Source organism: Podarcis muralis, chromosome 7, assembly GCF_964188315.1.
Source record: "Podarcis muralis chromosome 7, rPodMur119.hap1.1, whole genome shotgun sequence".
Lineage (NCBI taxonomy): Eukaryota > Metazoa > Chordata > Lepidosauria > Squamata > Lacertidae > Podarcis > Podarcis muralis.
In genome coordinates, this window is record NC_135661.1 from 70,493,270 (window position 1) to 70,514,119 (window position 20,850).

General features: G+C 45.8%; 1 protein-coding gene across 6 annotated transcripts in view; it reads left to right on the forward strand.

Moving 5' to 3' along the window:
• Positions 1-20,850, forward strand: part of HIVEP3 (HIVEP zinc finger 3) — a 262,326-nt gene that overhangs the window by 220,963 nt on the left and 20,513 nt on the right. For all 6 annotated transcript variants that reach the window (XR_013393729.1, XM_077932050.1, XM_077932051.1 and 3 more), the window contains one exon: positions 7,726-7,901. Coding sequence is in view for 5 of the 6 variants with exons in the window: in XM_077932050.1 (XP_077788176.1) it covers positions 7,726-7,901 (176 nt within the window). In the remaining variant the exon portion in view is untranslated. The remainder of the gene's footprint in view (positions 1-7,725; positions 7,902-20,850) is intronic.

Consider the following 20,850-nt stretch of genomic DNA (forward strand, 5'->3'; position numbering starts at 1 on the left):
GCACACGCAGGTCTTCAAAGCACTTCGCTCTGGCTAGATCAGACTCTGCCCTTGTGCATTGTGTTGCTGTATCAAAATGCCCCCAGTGGCTTTTTCCAAATGAAGCTGAACCTTCGCCAAGATTGTCCTAGTCTAGGCTATTTTTGCTGGAGCAGGATTGATCTGCTTCTAAAACTCTCTCTTCCCCATGCGATGTCTGTGTCTTGCTTTTAAGTCTGTTGGCAGGCCCCCAGTCAGCCACAGCTGTGCCACAGCCTTTCTGCAGAATCGCTGCTGGTTCATGAGAGTGCGGGGTGCCAGTATCTTCCTTGACATAGCAAATTCTCATGAAAACCAATAAACCACGTTTAAGAAAAGAAAAGAAAAGGGGATAGGAGAAAGTGTGTGGCTTGTTGTCCGGCAAATGATCTTATTCTTGGCCAGCTGGGGTAGCATAATGATTTAACAGTGCAATCCTAGACTCGTCTACTCCGAACCAAGCTCTATTGAGTTCAATGGGGCTTGCATTGGATTGCAACCAAAGAGACTGAGTTATGAAGCAATACCTCCCTGGTTTGAAACTCACTAGATGATCTTAGGCCAGCTGCTGCTATCTGCAGCTTGGGGATTATATGAGACTTTTGGGTATAGGGCAGTATAGAAAATAACTAACTAACTAACTAACTAACTAACTCACTCACTCACTCACTCACTCACTCACTCACAACACCAACTCACTTTACAGCAGGCATAGGCAAACTCCGGCCCTCCAGATGTTTGGGACTACAATTCCCATCATCCCTAGCTAACAGGACCAGTGGTCAGGGATGATGGGAATTGTAGTCCCAAACATCTGGAGGGCCGGAGTTTGCCTATGCCTGCTTTACAGGTTTGCTTTAAGGCCCTAGTTGTAGTTGACGGACTACAACTCCCATCATCCTTGACCATTGGCCATTCGTGCTGGGGTTGAGAGGAGCCCAGAGTCCAACAGCATCTGAATGGGACAGGATCCCCATCTGTGCTGTAAGACATTAATGTGAAAAGTTCTGAAGACTTAAAAGTACTATACAAATGTTAAGGGTTGTTATGCCAATAATAATAATAATAATTGTACCCCACCCATCTGACTGTGTAGCCCCAGCCACTCTGGGATTATTAATGTTTGTAAACTTAAAAATGCTCACTTTTAATTAGCCCTAAATGTAGCAACATTTGGAGGGCACTAGGTTGCGGAAGCCTGCTTTAAATATATTCTATTTTGTTAAACTTAGCAACTTCCTTCTTTACACTTAGCCATGGTTTGGTTTGGTTTGGCTTGGCATTAACATGCAAACTGAGGATGCTTTCTGATTGCACTCTATTTCATTTTACTGACTTTTCCTTGCCTTATAATTTTTGCCTTTTATGTGATGTTTTACGCGACGTAAGTGCCACTTCTGAAACTGTAGCAGAATCCAATGCTTATTTTCATGTTACTTTCTTCCCGAACAAAATACACTTGCAACCCCGTTAACCCAACAAATTGTGGGAGTTTGTGCTGTGATTTCCTCACAGTTTTCATGTGTCATGTCCCTCCCACTCACGTGCCAAAAATTGGCCCGGTATCCCAGCATATGGTTCTTTCCTGCCATTCTCACGAGTGAATCATGGGGGAACAGAAGCACTCGTGTGCAGAGAGGGTGACGCATCATAGAGGGCAGAACATCAATTATAAAAGACCCCAATTCCACAATGCAGCAGGTAATGCAATGCAAAATAAACAGTGGAAATCGTGACACAACCACTACCATTGTACCCAGGAAGACTCATGCAATAATCCCCACCTGAGTCACACAAAACTCTTCTTTTTCAGTACAGCAACAGTTCTGCATGACATGGTTCGAGCGCCTTCTTTTCTTCTGTAGTCAAATCTAATTGTGTGCTTTTAAAATGTTGTTTTCCTTTAATCCTTGTTTAGTTATGCACACACATCTTTCCCACTTTTCTGACCACAGAATAAATGAGCTGGAGAAGGAACAGCTCTTTTTAGTAGGGCCCAGATAAAAAACCAACCGGCAATGCCAGGAGATGTTGTCTGTTGATAGTGCTAATGGAGCTGACACAGGACTCCGGCATAACAAAGGCATGGCTCATAAAGGGTCCATGTCAGAGAGTAATTACGAGTAATACAAGAACAAGGCAGCTGTAAATGGAGTCCTATGATTGATTGCCAGGGAGCAAATGCCTGAGCAGTGCAGGAGGCCTTGCGTGATGGTTGAAGCAGGTTCATTGAGATGTAGGCAGTGGTCATCTCATTCATTCATTTTATTTTATTTTAATGTCTGTGTTGCTTTTCATTAAACATTCCAGAGTTACACACTGTGCAAAGGTTAAAGAAGAACTTCCAAACATGTAGGATAAATCCATTCTAAAGATTCCATAAGTGTAAAAATATAAATAAATGGCAGCAAGACTGTCCAGTGTCAAAGGTTCACCTTTGTGGAGGAATACGGTGGTACCTTGGTTCTCAAACTTAATCCATTCTGGGAGTCTGTACCACTCCCAAAACAGTTCGAATACCAAGCTGCGGTTTCCGATTGGCTGCAGGAGCTTCCTGCACTCATGTTGGACGTTCAGCTTCCGAAAAACGTTCGCAAACTGGAACACTTACTTCTGGGTTTGCGGCATTTGGGAGCTGATTTGTTTTACAACTAAGCCATTCAAGAACCAAGGTACCACTGTATAGGTAAAGGTAAAGGCAGGGGCGGAGGCAGGAGGGTGGGGGGGAGGGCCACCCTGGGTGTCACCACTGAGGGGGTGAGAAAATGTCAGGCGGCACTCACCATGGGGCCTGCAGCGTGCCCGAGCCACATGTCTCTCCTGGGAGTGACATGGTGGTTTGGGCGCCCGCAGGCTCCGCGCTGCCCCAAACGGTCTGCCCACCGCCTCCCCCTCAGCTGTAGGCCGGCTGAATGGGAGGAGACAGGCAGACTCCTTGGAGGCCCCACGGAGCGTCCTGCCCCGGCTTACCCCACCTTGTGGGCAGCTGCCCCCCCCCCCGGCACAGGGTGCACGCTCCACCCCAGGCGCCAAATCGGCTTCCTCCACTGCTGGGTAAAGGACTCCTGGATGGTTAAGTCGAGTCAAATTTGACTATGAGATGTGGTGCTCATCTCTCTTTCAGGCCGAGGGAGCTGGTGTTTGTCCCCCTCCTATGGGGGGGGGTGTTCCTGGGTCATGTGGCTGGCATGACTAAACTGCTTCTGGCACAACGGGACACTGTGATGGAAACCAGAACGCATGGAAACCCCCCCCCCATAGGAGGAATGGAGGACAACCCCTTTAAGCCCCTGGAGGTTTCTGTGGCTCAGGTTGCTGAGGTTTTAGGCGGCTCAGGCTTGGACTGCCCCCTCCCCGCCGTGCCTGTGCGCCTCTTTGCCCAGCAGCAGATCTTGCTGTCCTATTTTTTGCTCTTCAAGATTTGGCAACCCTACATGTTTGTATCGGAGAAATGTTGGAGGATGTGAGATGGGTTCTTGAACTCTGAGAATGTCTCTTGCTTGACTGGATAGAGGGGGATGCGTGAGTGTGTGTGGAAACCAGCCACTGTCACGTGACCCATAGCAAGTTGGCTAGGAAGGAAAGCAACCCCCAGGATGAAAAAAGGTGTGCCATCCTTGCTTCAGGCCCTTCAGTGCAGGGGACTGGAGGATTCTTTCTGAGGAGATGTTGGGCAAGTCTGGGAAGATTTGCGGGAGAATTGGTAAAAGAGATGTAGCCAATTTTCATGGCTTATTTGCCAATGTGGCTGCATCTGCTCTTTACATCTAAGGTACTTTTATTATAGGGATGCAGGTGGCGCTATGGTCTAAACCACTGAGCCTCTTGGGCTTGCTGCCCAGAAGGTCAGCAGTTCGAATCCCCGCAGCAGGTTGAGCTCCTGTTGCTCTATCCCAGCTCCTGCCAACCTAGCAGTTCGAAAACACACCAGTCCAAGTAGATAAATAGGTACCGCTGCGGTGGGAATGTAAAAAGCATTTCCATGCGCTCTGGTTTCCGTCATGGTGTTCCGTTGTGCCAGAAGTGGTTTAGTCATGCTGGCCACATGACCCGGAAAGCTGTCTTTAGACAAACAGCTTTGCCTAAAGGGGCTTAAAGGGGTTGTCCTCCATTCCTCCTATGGGGGGGTGTTTCCATGCGCTCTGGTTTCCATCACAGTGTCCCGTTGTGCCAGAAGCAGTTTAGTCATGCCAGCCACATGACCCAGGAACACCCCCCCATAGGAGGGGGACAAACACCAGCTCCCTTGGCCTGAAAGAGAGATGAGCGCCACACCCTATAGTCGCCTTTTACGGAACTAAACCGTCCAGGGGTCCTTTACCTTTTTTTAACTTTTACCTATACTACTTTAAGCAGTCAAGGCTTCCCCACAAAGAATCCATGGAATATTTTTCGCCCTATAGGACTCACCTGCCCATAGGACGCACCTAGATTTTTGGGGTGGGGGGAATAAAGGGGAAAAAATTATTCCCCCCCCCCCCGGCGCAGGGCTGGGGCGGGGGAAGCCCGAGCTTCCCCCGACCCCAGCCCCCAGAACGGGCCCCAGAGCGATGACGAAGCTGAGTGCAGCTTCGGCATTGCTCTGGGAGCTTGCGGGGCTGGGGGCGGGGGAACCCTGAGCTTCCCCCAACCCCAGCCCCCAGAACAGTAGCCAGAGCTCTGGGAGCTTGCACGGCTGGGGGCGGCGGAAGCCCGAGCGCACCGACCCCTATCGCTCACCAGGCTTCAGCAAAAGCCTGTATTCGCCCCATAGGACGCACACACATTTCCCCTTCATTTTTGGAGGGGAAAAAGTGTGTCCTATAGGGCAAAAAATATGGTAGTTTGTTATGGGTGCTGAGAGTTGTTAGGAAACTCCTCTTATGGACTTACATTTTCCATAGTTCTCTGCAAAGGAAGATTTGTTGTTACACTGCTCTGGGAACTGTAGTGCTGGGAGGGAAATGGCCCCTATTTCCCTCCCAGCACTACAGTTCCCAGAGCGGTGTAACAACAAATCTTCCTTTGCAGAGAACTATGGAAAATGTAGGTCCATAAGAGGAGTTTCCTAACAGCTCTCATAACAAACTACAGCTCCCAGAATTCTATAGGGAAACCATGGCTGTTTAAAGTATCACCTCGGTGCTTTAAATGTATGGTGTGTATGTGGCAGTGCCTGGGTGAAGGTTACCCTTAGAATTTTGCGCAGGCTTTGTGAGCTCTTTGGACGAAAGACTGGGGACAATTGAATGAATAAATATCCTTAGGCCCTGGCTGACATTTGCTCTGGGTTTTTGTTTGTTCGTAGCCGCCTATTATACTAACGTCCCATTTGAAATAAATTTACAACTCCTCCACAAATTATGAGTTGCATTCATACCTAGCAATTATACCTAGCTTTATTGAAAAGTATTGGCTTTAGAGTCTGCTTTCTCTCTATCTCCTAATGTCTGACATATCTTTGACATTTACTGGTCGTCTGTTTCCTTGTCTCTTGCAAATACATCGCTTGTAAAGCAAAACTCAGCACAGAGTGAGAATTCCCCACCACCACCCTGCCAGTGTGATTTTTGAAGGTTACTTGGTTTTATTAGCCAGTATATTTCATCTAGTAATTATGAGTGTTTCAATTTGATTGTCGGGAATGCCCCTCCTTTTTAAAGGATAGGATGGGATAGGATAGGAAAGGAAAGGCTTGAGCAACTCTTGAGATGCATATTCTCTTTCAAATATTTAGACGCCCAACTCTATTGATATTGTTGGCCAAAGTTGGTGGTGATCTCTTAAATTCAAGGAGGCCAATGATGTTTTTCACTCTGCGTTGAAAGCAGGAAAATGGTAGGAAGCAATTGCTTGCATATTTTTTTGCTAACAGCAGCCATCAACTGCTGTGGCATTCCTTTCACGAAAACTGCCAAAATATAATGTGCCTGTATGAATGAAGATTTGGGCAAGGGAACTTGAATTGCATAGTGTATCTCAAGAGCGGGGAACCGTTTTTTCAGCTGGAGGGCCACGTTCCCTCCTAGGCAAGCTTCTGAGGGCCACGTTCCAGTGGTGGGCAGGATCAGAGGAAAAAGCGGGCAGAGTAACAAATGTGAGTTTCCCCTTTATATGGCGCACAAAAGAGCCTTATTTTCACATTAAACTAAACTCAGGTACAAGTTATCTCTATGCATGTATGAGTATACACTTTTTGATTTGTACAGCTCAATTGATTGTATACACAGCTACGTGGACCGTACGCTCATTGAATGTAACATGCCCCGCAGAGGGTTGGACTAGATGACCCTTGTGGTCCCTTCCAACTATCCAATTCTACAATTATGTGAGCAACCTTACAGTAAAAACAGTGTGTATACTGTTGATATACACTGTTTATATAGTACAAACACTCAAACAGCTCTCTCTATCCCCCATCCAGACAAGCGAGAGGCATTATCAGAGTTCAGGGACACATTCCAGCTAGGCTAAAACACTTGGGGGTGAAGCAGGACAAAGGAGGGGGCTTGGCAACAGTTCCAAGGGCCAGATAGAGGTGCCTGGAGGGCCATGTTCAGTCCCTGGGCCTGAGGTTCCGCACCCCTGCTTAGCCCAAAGCTAACTATGTTTACAGGTCTGTGATGTCTTTCCCCGATACGTTTTGCTTGAGCTTCCAGCCTAAGGTTACCAGACGTCCTCGTTTCCCAGGGACAGTCCCCGGATTTACAAATCAGTCCCCATACAAAATCCATTGAAATTGAAAAGTGTCCCCGGATTCATTGAAAAAAAATCTGGTAACCTTATTCTAGCCGCAGGTTTCAGATCATCATGCCTTTAACATTTAGGCGTTATTCAGAAGGTGATGTGGCTGTTAGAGTAGAAAGTGTTCTTATATTGCATGTGGCCAAATGAAATTTGAGGTGGCAGGTGTTGGTTAGGAAAGTGAACGGCAGTAGTTTAGTGCTGTAGACCTGTGTGTGCAATCATGGGCATGCTGTTCCCATTCTGCCAGGGAGACCAGTTTGAGCATTCATTTAGAATGCTTTTGATGTTCTTCTTCCTCCGATGTTGAGTTGCCCCATTTGGTTCTCCCACTGGCAGGTTTTTTCTTTGATAACTGAGCTTCATGACTGAGTGTGGATTTGAACCCGGTCCCTTTGATTCTAGGCACACCAATTCAGGGATAGTCAATGCGGTGCCTTCCAGAAGTTATTGGATCCTAGCTCCCATCAGTGTGACCAGTGGTCAGGGAGGATGGGAGTCCCACACTGCTTTGGTTGCCCTTGCACAACTGCTACGCCACACTGGCTTTCTCCAAAATGGAAAAGAAAGGAATTTGCCCGAAGATTGGCTCTCTCCATTAAGAACATAAGAAGAGCCCTACTGCATCCAAATAGCCCAATGCATAGGGGAAGCCCGCAACCAGGACTTGATCACAACAGCATTTCTCCATTCACTGTCCTGCCCATTGAAATGAATGGAAGAGCCATAGATCAAGGAGCACTCCATCACGCCAGCAGCTCATGATGCTCAATGCTCCCTCCCCACAAAACAACAGCAACAACAACATGGAGTTTTGTTTTCCCTTGACTAAACAATGTAGTGAATTTGCTAGCCGAGACTCTTTTTGTCTGTGGCTGTGAATGATATGCACTGGGTTTTTGTTTAACTTTAAAGGAGGCTTGTTACGTCTTTAAGGTGGGAATCTTTTTTATTTCTGTTACCATGACACCCTGTTGCTCATAGGTACAAATCAAACGAAGAGTATGTGTATGTGCGAGGCCGTGGACGAGGGAAGTATGTATGTGAGGAGTGTGGAATTCGCTGCAAGAAGCCCAGCATGCTGAAGAAACACATTCGCACGCACACAGACGTCAGGCCCTATGTCTGCAAGTACTGTAACTTTGCTTTTAAAACCAAAGGTAAGCACCGGCCAGCTCCACGCTCATCTTCTTAGCACATTTGCTTGCTAGTTGACATGCTCGGCAGGGCTGGGGGTGGGGGACAGCACCAGTGCAGCAGGAAAGGATGCTTGAAATCCTTTGAGGAACCTCTAACTTGGCTGAAGCATGCTAAAGCAAGAGTATGTAACGTGCTATTTTTGCCAGATGGCTCCTGTCAAGAGTTTGCCTGCGGTGTGGTATGAACCATTCTTGTGCTTTGGCAGGAAGGCGGGTTTGAGCCTTATAATTGTGGCTAAAACACACACACCACCATCCGATATATTCCACGATTGAACAACCAACTAACTAGCTTCAAGAGTGAAGGTGTTTAATAGGGTGGGGATGGGCGTTCCACTGAGTTCCCCTGGGTCTGTTGAGTGTATTTGGTGCTCTTAAAGCAGGGGTCAGCAATTTTTTTCAGCAGGAGGCCAGTCCACTGTCCCTCAGACCTTGTGGGGGGCCGGACTATATTTTGAAGGAGGAAAAAAGAATGAATTCCTATGACCCACAAATAACCCAGAGATGCATTTTCAATAAAAGCACACTTTCTACTTGTGTAAAAACATCAGGCAGACCCCACAAATAACCCAGAGATGCATTTTAAATAAAAGGACACATTCTACTCATGTAAAACACGCTGCTTCATGGACCATCCGCAGGCCAGATTTAGAAGGCCATTGGGCCGGCTCCGGCTCCTGGGCCTTAGTTTGCCTACCCATGTCTTAAAGCCTTCCTCCTTCCTCACCCCTTACTTCCCTTGTCTGCAAAAATTGTTCCTCCAGAGACTTTACCCCCCCCCCCAAACAAATGTGCTTTCAATCCAAAGCCTGTGGGATTGCCAGCTCTTGGGAATGTTGGGTCTCTTCCCACACACCCCATTTTAAAGCTTCCAGCTCCACAGTGTTTCGTTACAATCTCACTTTTCATTTCCTTTTGAGCTAGGGAGGTTCCTCCTAATCTTTCTGGCAGAGATCAGCATGTCTGGGCTGTAACCCTGAGGGTCACAACTCCAGAGGGTAGGAAATCGGGCCAACCCACACAACTGGGATTTAAAAGGAAAAGTCAGAATTATCGGGTGGTAGCCAACTTAAGTTTTGTGAAGAGCAGACCTGCTAAAATTCATGGACCTAACTCAGGCCACTTTCATACCATACGTTTAAAAATAGTGTCAGGCCACATTAAATAGTCTTGGCTTCCCCCTAAGAATTCTGGGAGCTGTAGATTGTTATGAGTACTGAGATTTGTTAGAAGGCAAATCTCAATTGACAGAATTCCCTGGGAAAGAGGGATTGACTGTTAAACCACTCTGGGACCTGAAGCTCTGTGAGGGAAAAAGGGGTCTCCTAACAACTCTCAGGGGACGCGGGTGGTGCTGTGGGTTAAACCACAGAGCCTAGGACTTGCCGATCAGAAGGTCGGCAGTTCGAATCCCCGCGATGGGGTGAGCTCCCGTTGCTCGGTCCCAGCTCCTGCCAACCTAGCAGTTCAAAAGCACGTCAAAGTGCAAGTAGATAAATAGGTACCGCTCCGGTGGGAAGGTAAATGGCGTTTCCGTGCGCTGCTCTGGTTCGCCAGAAGTGGCTTAGTTATGCTGGCTACATGACCCGGAAGCTGTCTGTGGACAAACGCCGGCTCCCTCGGCCAATAAAGCAAGATGAGTGCCCCAACCCCAGAGTCGGTCACGACTGGACCTAATGGTCAGGGGTCCCTTTACCTTTACCTTTAACAACTCTCAGCACCTTCAACAAACTATAGCTCCCAGAATTCTTTGGGGGAAGCCATGACTGTGTATCATAGTGCTTTAAATGTATGGTGTGAATGTGGCCTTGTCGTGTTCATTAATTTCAATGGATCTACTTTGATTAGGACTAATATTGCATACAACCCACTATTATTTACTGAGCACCATTCAGCATATTGTGTTCATAGTGGTCTTTATAAGTCAAGGGACTTCTGTGCAAGCCCCATCATGCTCAGGGACATAAAGTTCTCCTTTCAGTGGGACATAAGCAGGACAAGTTTCCTGCGAATTGTTCCAGCTCCAATGACCATGTAGCGGCTTAGCCATTCAGTGTAGTCATCCACCAGGCAGTTCTCAGCGTTGCAAACAAATCCTGCAGAAAGTGGAATTTGGCCTGGTGTTGGTGTTACACCTCGAGTGGAACTGAAGTGGATTTTCAGCAGGGAGAGTGGAGGAGCTGGCAGGAATCAGTTACAGGTTCTGGCAGGTAACTCTTGTGTCGGGCTTTGGCAGAGGCCTCTGGGTGCCAGCTGGCATTGACGTCTTCTACCACACTTAGAAGGCCTTGCCCAGGATATCAGGGAAAGCTACAGACTCCAGGAAAAAAGAAATAGAAGCTTCATTTGGACAGAATCCAAATGGGGGTGGATGAAGCTGTTGTGGAAATTTGAGTGTACATTTTTATCTGTGGATCTTCTCCACTGGTTCTATCCTCAACCCCACTTCTAGCTATGAGCAGTCATACCTCAGCAAGGAAGGGCCATGGCTCAGCGATAGAGTATTGCTTTGCTTCCAGAAGCTTCCAGGTTCAATCCCCTGCATCTCCAGGTATGGCCATGAGAGATTTCTTCTCTGAAACCCACAGAGATCCACTTCCAGTCAATGCAGAGAATGTTGATGGCCAACAATCTAACTCAGCATAAGGCAGGTTCCTTTTTTACCATGTTCCCAGTGGTAGAGTGTGCGCTTTATGTGCAGATGGTCCCAAGTTTTTGATTTCCAGCTACTCTTTGTCAAAAGATAGCAGAACTGGGAGAAGCTTCTGCCTGAGACCTTGGGAGAGGAATAGCCAGTCAACAAACAGACTGCTAGCCTAGGCAGAAGGAAGTCCTGACAATTTCAAGGTAGCTGCACCATCGTCATATTCCCCACCACCATCAACTGTTGGGTAAATCAGAAATATATGCACCCTTGCCCAACATCTTCCTTGTGCGAGAAAACAGAAAGGCATCCATGTGCCCTGATCTAGTTTGCTTTCAGGTACTTGAGTTCTGATGTGGGAACTGTGGGGATGTTCAGGGATGCAGGAGAGGGTATATTGTTTATTAATATCCTTCCCAACTTGCACTAGCAACTTCCTTTACTTAGTGGAGTTTCACATTCCCCTTTTAAACGCACAATGGATAACTGGTTGAAGGCTTGTGTAAGCCCCTCACTATTTGGTTCCTGGTAAGTTCCCTTATATCCCTCTTAAAAGAATAAACACGCCACAATCTTGTATAAAGTATAGAAATGAAGTTTACTCACATCCAGTTCACAGTTGGATCCCTGAAGTCAGACTTAGTTAAAAAGTATATACATGTGGGTCTATCCCATATGGGGATAATTCCAGTGTCCTCTGTTGGCTGAGAGCCAACAGAGCATCTCTAGCTAGAAAGCTGCTCCAACGACAGAGGAAGTAAGAGAGGGAGAGTGCTGCATGTCTTGTCCTTTTGTTACCTGGACCAGTAAGGTCACGCCCCCCTCTAGTCACATGCAAAGGAAGTATGTCACAGCCAGGAGGAAACAGGAAGTTCTTGACTGGCTAGACCAAACATTCCCCTGCATGTCCACTCTAGGAAAACAAGGAATGTTGTACTTGACTGCTACTTATGTATCCCATCCCACAAGCACTGAGTTTGCCACCGTTCACTTCAACAGAGGGTACAGATATGCAAACTTGCCCCTGCTCCTGTCAGCTTGGAAATGTGCAAAGTAATTATTAACAAAGAGAGAAACAGAAAAATCGTAAATAATGCAGTTTATGATCCAAACCAATTGCATGTTTGGAATTGGCTCTCCCCTCCTGCCAGCTCTCCTTGATTCATCAAATACGTTTCTCATCAGCCTCCTTAATTCCCAGCACCTTTCCCCTTAAATACTTGTTGGCCGACAGGAGGCACACTGGTTCTGTACAAGAAGAAGGAAGGAGGAAGGCTTGCCCCTTCCCTCCTACCTCTAGATGTCCTAGCTATGTTCCATGACACTAGAGAAGAAGGAGGGAGAAAGGGCAGACCACCCTTTCCCTCTCTTCTCATGCTCCACTGCACAGAAGGTGCTGCCTAATAAGACTTTAGATGGGGAAATGGAATAATAATAATAATAATAATAATAATAATAATAATAATAATTTATTATTTGTACCCCGCCCATCTGGCTGGGTTTCCCCAGCCACTCTGGGCAGCTTCCACAAAGACCAAAAATACACTAAGATGTCACACATTAAAAACTTCTCTGAACAGGGCTGCCTTAAGATGTCTTCTGAATTTCAGGTAGTTGTTTATCTCTTTGACATCTGATGGGAGGGCGTTCCACAGGGCAGGCGCCACTACCAAGAAGGCCCTCTGCCTGGTTCCATGGAGCTTTGCTTCTCGCAATGAGGGAACTGCCAGAAGGCCCTCGGCGCTGGACCTCAGAGTTTGGGCAGAAGAATGGGGGTGGAGACGCTCCTTCGGGTATACTGGGCCGAGGCCATTTAGGGCTTTAAAGGTCAACACCAACACTTTGAATTGTGCTCAGAAACGTACTGGGAGCCAATGTAGGTCTTTCAAGACTGCTGTTATGTGGTCTCGGCGGCCGCCCCCAGTCACCAGTCTAGCTGCTGCATTCTAGATTAGTTGTAGTTTCCGGGTCACCTTCAAAGGTAGCCCCACGTAGAGCGCATTGCAGTAGTCCAAGCGGGAGATAACCAGAGCATGCACCACTCTGGCGAGACAGTCTGCAGGCAGGTAGGGTCTCAGCCTGCGTACCAGGTGGAGCTGGGTTCGCAGTGTAGGCAGGTAGGGCAGGAAACCAATATTTAGTCCCTGGCTTGGATTTTAATCTGAGCCAGAGAATAACTCGGTGGCTTGTAAATCCTTTGACGCTCGAATTATGAGCCCCTCAAGCTCTAAGATGTACCCAGAAATTGAAAGCTTTGCTGGCATCTATAATGGTGGGTTCTAATTTGTGAATGTAAACAAACGAGTGTATCGATGGAGTCCCTCTCTTGAAATGAATGGGGTTATTCTTATTGGTAATTTATCTTTATGCACACATCAGAGGACACAGAGTTTTGGATCAGAGTCACAGCTCCTACACTCAGTCTAAGCCATTGAATGAATGACCTTTGCAGGCCATTGCTGTGATAGAAATAGTGCTTGGAAAACTAACGTCAGGAAAATGAATCAACACTTTCACAGGCACTTTTTTCTTGAAGCCCAGAGCTGCAGAGTTAATAAGATCTACTCATGTTACCTGCGTTGTCAAGCTCAACCCATTTTAGCAATCTGAATAGTAATGTAATGTGGATCAGCTGATGCCTCATTGCCTCTCGCTGACTGCCTTGTATAAAAATGGGAAATCAAAAAGACTGAGTTTGGGGTCAAATTTGGGTCCTCTCTACATGCTTTGATTTGCACTGTGATTCAACACAGTTAACAAAGAGCTTATTGTGCTGTCTTCTATCTCAGGGCACATGTATGCTACCGATTCAGTCAATCAATCTTTATTATTACCATCACGGATCAGCCACAAAGTTACAATCAGACAAATACGACTTACAATTTACATGCCAGCAAAAGGCTGTTAGGAATTACCGGTAGCAGCACAGTCAAGGACTAGGCTGTTGTGTGTGCATTGTTGCACATTCACAGCCATACTTAGAATGGATTGCTGAGTGCTAGTCTAGTTGGTAAGGAGATTTAACCATCCAATTCCTAGAAATGCATGTTGATGGAGAGAATTTGCCATTTTGGTAGTGATTTCATTTGTGGAGTCTGACAGAAGGAGGGAGGTGTAAACATCAGAGGTGCCTGGGAATTTAGTTCCACTACAAATTTAAACAGGCACCATAGTTTTTTGATTGCCCTAGCTTCTCCTGAAGAACCAGAGAATTATAGTTTTATGAGTATCAGTAGGATAAGATCACTGAATCTTATTATAGCGACCTGCTTGACAGCTTGCTTTGAGAGCCGCCACCTGTGAATAGGCTTTGAAATTGGTTTCAGCTTCAAAGTTTTGCTTGCAGATTTGTAGTAGCCAGTAAAAAAAGTCAGAGGTGCAACCCTCCCGTTTCTTAGATTTGGAGATGTGGTGTGTCCGCTATATTGTCAGCTAGGAAATTGCATGTTTCTGAATTTCACATTCTCTGGGGTTGAATTTGCATGAAAGGGGACTGTCATTCATTTGCACCAACACTGCAATATATGGAGAATGGTTTTCAGGTCAGTTCTCCTCTATCTTTCCAGCACAGCATGATGCTATAAACCAGGGGCAGAGAACTTGCAGCTTGCAGACCTAACCTGGTCTGTGAGGCCAAGCCACATACCACTGCCACTTGATATCATATGTGGCACCAGGTGTGGGTCAAGGAGAAACATGGCTGGGCCAAATGGGCATTGCAGTCGCCGCCAATCAACTGATTGGCAGCACTTGCAGAAACAAACCTGCACAAAACCCTGTGTGTGGTGCTTTGCAAACCCCATGGCTAGGTTTCAAACCATGCAGGCAAAAATGGTCCCTTTACATCATTGCGACATCAGGTGATTGGTAGGAGGCTGGCCCCTCCCACCTGTCAATCCTGCTTCATGGGAGAAATAAAAATCCGGACCGCTGGCCGGATTGCTTTCCCTGCCTCTGCTATAGAGATTCCAAGCCTAATTAAACGCAAAGATTTGTAACCAATCCCCAGTGGGCTCTTCTTCTTTTTAAAGGGAAAAGCAGCTTCTAGAGGAGGCAGTTTGGAGAGAAGTAGTGGGGAGAAATGCTGTTTCCCCCTACCCACCCACCCCACAAGTGCCGCTTCCTAAAGTGCCTTTTAAACAGCTACTGGAGTTCTGTTAGATGCATTTGTGTGTCACGCTGGGGAGAGGCCCTCAGGTAAATTGGAACCATTTAAAATATGATTCATCTTTAGCGGATTGCGAAGATTAAATATAATGGGCCTGTGTTACAAAAGCTGGTAAAAAGCTTATTCTGAGCTGCAAGATTATTTTGGCGCACTCTAACCGCCGCGAAGCACTTCTAAGCTTCCTGGATTGCAATCATAATGTTAAAACACATACTTAATTCTCTGCCCCTGAAATAAATAGGGTTTAAGTGCTTAACAGTAGCTGGTGCATGCCCTTTATCTGTAGCAAACAAGCCTTTTCCTTTTTATCTCTCCCTTGCCCCATCTCTGTTACAAAAAGGGCCTATTTTTAAAAAAAAGAAATTCCACCATTCTGCCTTAGAAATGTTTGTTTGAAAGCTCCAAAAGCAAATTAGCTGCTTTCTTTTTTTTGAAAAAAAGTATCTTGTAGAAATTCTATTTAATTTGCTGTTTTGCCCCCCCCCCCACCAATGCTCAGCTTTGTACTCTTCAGGTGGTAGTCTTGTATATGTAAAAGGTTAAAATGTGCACTGCTATACTGGGAACTGCCCCCACCCAAAGCTTGGGCTGGCTCTTGATTGGCTGAGTTCCAAAGAAGTGGAAAGAAGGTGTGCTCTAAGGACCATTCCAAATCGTGGGTTGTATCCAATGAAGTTTTACTCAGAGTAGACCCACTGAAAATAATGGATCCATGTTATCCGTTTCTATTAATTTCAATGGGTCCCCTCTAGGTAGGATTAGCAACCCTGTTCCCGTCACTGTCCACTCCCAACAGCTGCATTCAGGCATCACTTATTTTAACATAATGCCCCATCTAAGGTGGCATCAAAGCAAAAAAAATTGCGCCCCCAAGAAAGAGAAGCATTAGGGCTCAGATTTGCATAGAAGTTGCAGCTACCAATTTTATATGCCTTGATGCACATTTAGAAATAATTCCTATAATTTTAATGGAAATGCAGCATATACCACCATAATGGGGAAGGTTTCGCCAGGTTGCCTGGGGGCCAATTGGCTGCCCAGGTGGTCAATATTAATGGGCAACATCGAGACCCTTCCCTGTCTCCCTTCTTAGGCCACCCCAAGTCCCATCATCACATAGCAAAAGAAGGAAGTTGCCTTTCAGAAAAGTTAAAGCAGGATTCTTCAACCTGGTGCTCTCCAGAGGTTTTGGACTACAATTCCCATCATCCCCCCAGCTAGCCATTCAGTGCTGGCTAGGGGCTGATGGGAGATGTAGTCCAGAGCCCCCCGGGAATGCCAGGCTGGGAGGGAATTCTACATTCAGGGAGCAGCTCTCTTTTGTCACCACCAACTGTGCTTTCTGATGTTGATGGGACTAAGAGGAGATGCTCACTTGAGTATCTTAGCACCTGGGCAGATTCATATAGGGAGATGGGGTCTTTCAAGTAGCCTGGGCCCATGAGATTGCACAAAAAAGAGATGGCAGCTGTACACCCAAATGGTCATGCAACTGTTGGGCAGGAATCTGAATTTGCCTCTGCACACCAGGATGAAGAACAATCCACCATGCACCAGTGAGAAACATCAGGATACAGTATCCTTAATACCATATTGATTGTCACAGATTTATAAGGAATTTCTACAGGCTCCTCAAATACCCAAGTGACTGGCTAGCCATGCCCCCTACAGAAGATCACTAAGGAAAATGATTTTCAATTTTATTTTGAAAGAATGATGAGAATCCCATATGGCAGGCCTGGAGAGAAATTTGGCTTTGTGATTCTCACTTCCCAAAACAATCTGTGAGCCGAAGCACAGCTCTCCTTTCAAAATTCACACTTCTCTGAATTTTGCAGCGCAGTTCTGTGACAACAATAAAAAGAGTCCCAAAATGCACCCCCTAGGGGACAGTGTGCACAAAATGCAGATTTTCATGAAAATAACATATATAATAAACACATCATATAAGGCAAATGTGCATACAAAAAATGTATACTAGAATGCCAGTGGTTTTTCGTGAGATCTTTTAATTTTTGAAGATTCAAATTGGAACTGAAATTAAGATTGGGGGAAATGAGAAACAGAGAGAAACTGAAATTGGCAGATTCAACCACCTTTCATCAAGGGTGGAGAACCTAGTGTCCTTCAGATTCTGTTGGACCTCAGTGCCCATCAGCATGGTCAAGGGTCATCGGTGGCGGAAGGGGCCGTCCAACAACATTTGGAGGGCCACAGGTTCCTCACCTCTGCTTTTTGAAAGGTTAGTTGAAAACAGAGAGGGCCATTTTCAGTTAAACCCAAGTCTCCCTTCTGTGACATTCTGCTCTACAGGAGAATGAATTTAAATATGCTTTGCCTAAGGTTACAGTTGGGTTCCATGACTTGCAGGTGACATCATTACGCTACTCCTATATCAACCTTAAAGAAGCCGTTAATATAATGTGTTGTCATTGGTGAGAGGTAAGGGGAGAAGGAGGGGCTCCCTTGATATTGTCCAATGTATCTAGCTTGGCTTCTTACGGATAGCATACTGACATGCATTTGGGTTATGTCTCCCCTCAACTTTCCTCCATGCCCGACCTTTTTCAGCTCTGCAAATAAGATGTCTATCAGGTTCCCTTCCTTTGCATTTGGTTCTGAGCGGAACGGAAAGCACTCCCTGTCCTCGCTAAGCTGCTTTTGAGGTTTAAGGATGCAAAAGCATATTAGCTGTCTCAAGGCAACCGCTTAAGTCCCATGAAAGATGTCTCGACAAAAGAGCTTTAGCAGCTAATAATGTTCATTGACAAGCAGGCAATGATGGAGACCTTTATGTGTGTCTGTGTGGCATGTCTTGACTATGTTGCTGCCGCATGCTTCTAGTCCCTCCTGCTTTTGTTTGTGTGCTGATGGAATTAAAGTTAGCCAGTGGAACAGGACTGGGGCATGATTGATTTCAATGACAAGCATCCATTTGAATGATGATACTGTCCATTATGAACTCGAACTGGGACAATTTTTAGTCACAGCCGGGGGTTCAGTTTTTTAAATTATTAAAGAAGCAGCTGTGAATGGGTGGCCAGGAGGGCATGGAAAGAGTTAAGATGCAACAGTTTCTTGAACCCTTTTTTTGACCCTGAACCTTTTTTGAATGTGAAATTCAACATTGTGAGAAAACTATTTTGTTTTGCAAAGAATATCATCACATCTACATCATACATTTAAAGCATACTTATACTGTGTTAATAGTCATGGCTTCCACCCAAGAATCCTTGGAACTATCATTTGTCAAGGGTGTTATAGCTCGGTGAGGGGGTCTCCAAATTGCCCTCAGCACCTGTAACAAAGTATAAGACCCAGGAGCCTGGCTGTTACAACGGTAAGAGTGCTTTAAACAGACGGTGTGAATGTGACTTCTAAACTGAGGTCAATGCTCTATGTTGTGGTCAAAGCCACCATCTGAGCTCATCCAGTGTGCTCATGGAGAGCAATTATTCCCATGCCTGACTGCAATTCAGCACTGGACAAACTCCAAATTTCACATGATGATTTCTTTATGACTGTGAATCCTGTGAATCTTTTCTCCTTAGCACATTTTTCATATGCAAATTTCCTTGTGATCTGTGTTTATTAGGGGAAAACAATTATCTGAAAAAACAAGTAGCAAGAACAACTTGCAGATCATTAACATTTTCAATTTAAAGATGGAGAGATGAGTTCTGAAAGAGGGATTTGTCTGAAACCACAAAATTGAGTCCACTCCTCCTAAGTCCATAACACCACCTCTTTATCATTTCAGTCAAATGGACCAGAATGACTATATTGGTAAACAATAGTAAACCCTGAGTGTGCATTCTATCACTGCGCTGTGGTTCCTTCCCTAGTAAAGCAGTTGTGATGGTGGCTTTTTACAAGCACCCTCCAGAGAAGTGGGATCCTTATTAGTGCTGAGCTGAAACAGGTCTCAGAAGGACCAGTTGGTTGGTTTCCTTTGCTTACAGTAATGTTCCAGTTTTTCGGGTTGCAGGTATTTTGCCAACAGTCAGGAGAGCTTTGGCTGTGTCACCTTGTTACAGTGCATTGGGAGAACCAAGCTAGATACTGAGACATACTCAGGAGCTAATGAAACCTTGAAGGAGTTTCACTGAGGACATGCATGACTTCTTATATTCAGTCTGGTCAGTCCCTGGAAGTGGAGGGGGGAGAGAGGGGGGAGCGTGAAGGGAGAAAGTTAAGGGAGAGAAAGGAAATGTTCTACCATTCTCTTGTTCTTTAACTCTCTCTCTTCACCTCTCTCCTTTCATGCACCTGCATTCTCTCTTCCTTGTCAAAAGCTGCCACATCCATTCTCCTGTTTACCAGAGGATAGACACCTTTCCTGGTCACTTGTGGTGATTTGAAGCCATCAGTGCAACCAGGGAGACTTTCAGTGCAAATATCACTGGTAACAGGCGCTCACAAAGCTTGGTGTGTCAGAGATCAGATGCAGACTTCTGGGGTTCATAATGTGTGCCTCAAAGAAGAGGAAAGCATTACACCCATGAATTCTTCTCTGGTTCAGATTTCTCAGAGGAATGACTCCTTCCCAGCCATCAAACCTCTAGCTGATAAGCCTTCACCAGGGCAAGAGAGGTTTATTATGTTTTTAGATATGCTGTAAGCTGCCCAGAGTGGCTAGGGAAACCTAGCCAGATGGGCGGGGTATAAATTATTATTATTATTATTATTAAATGAGGTTTCTCTTGGTTGAATCATGCTGTCAAAGGTAGCCTTGGATTGTGGTGTCTTGCTGGGCTGATCTTCACATGCATACCAAGATTGAGGTTGCAGTCCTCCACAACAACAAAAGGTTGGGCTAGATGGAACCAACTTTTATACTGATCCACCAAGACTCTTCTTACATCCTCATGCCTGCCTTCCCCACTTTTGGAGACTAATCCGAGCATTAGAGCAGCTGCATATTAGCTGCGCACAAATTGTATTATGACCAGTAAGTACCCACAGCAGTGCTACAGCCTCAAAGGAAGAATAGAACTGCCATGCAGATTCATGGATCTGGGGAAGGGCCATAGCTCAAGGTACAGAGGAATCATCTTGATTCCTCCTACTTGTCATGGTCACCTGTTTGTTTACACACCCTCTGGCCCAGAGTGGATGAGAAGTGGTGGGCAGCAGCACCTCTGCTTTTTCACCAGTCGTTCTCCTGACAGGCGTTCAGCCAACAGCAGTGGTAGTGAGAAGGATGAGGGCTTTTTGGAGTGGGGGCAACACTTGAGGGCATCTTGCTTGAGGGCAACTTGGCACCTTGAGCTGGTATGCCACCAAACTTTGGTTTGCCATTGTGTCGGAACTTGGGAGGGGGCAGGCACAGAAGATGCAAAGTGTGCGAGGATGCAAGAACAAGCCAGGCATAAATAAGGCTTGTATATACTAACATGAGTCTTAAATACAGATGGGTAGCCGTGTTGGTCTGCCATAGTCAAAACAAAAAAAATTCCTTCCAGTAGCACCTTAAAGACCAACTAAGTTAGTTCTTGGTATGAGCTTTCGTGTGCATGCACACTTCTTCAGATACACTGAAACAGAAGTTGCCAGATCCTTCTATATAGTGAGAAGGTGGGGAGGGGTATTACTCAGAGGAGGGTGGGGATGGGTGATTGGCAGATAGCTGTGATGAGCCTGTTGACGACTATTAACGACTGCAGTAGGTCTTACAGGAAAAAGCAAGGGGTGAGAAGGTGAAAAATGGCTTTGTCATGTATAGTGAGATAAGAATCCAATGTCTTTATTCAGGCCAGGTGTCTCCATGGTTTTAAGTTTGGTAATGATTTGCAATTCAGCAGCTTCTCTTTCCAGTCTATTTCTGAAATTCCTTTGTAGTAAAACAGCTACTTTGAGATCTTGTATAGAATGTCCTGGGAGATTGAAGTGTTCTCCTACTGGTTTCTCTGTCTTGTGATTCTTGATGTCAGATTTATGTCCATTTATTCTTTGGCGTAAGGTTTGGCCTGTTTGTCCAATATAGAGAGCTGAAGGACACTGTTGGCATTTGATGGCATACACAATGTTAGACGATGAGCAATTAAATAGTCCAGAGATGGTGTGTGTGATGTTGTTGGGGCCAGTAATGGTGTTGT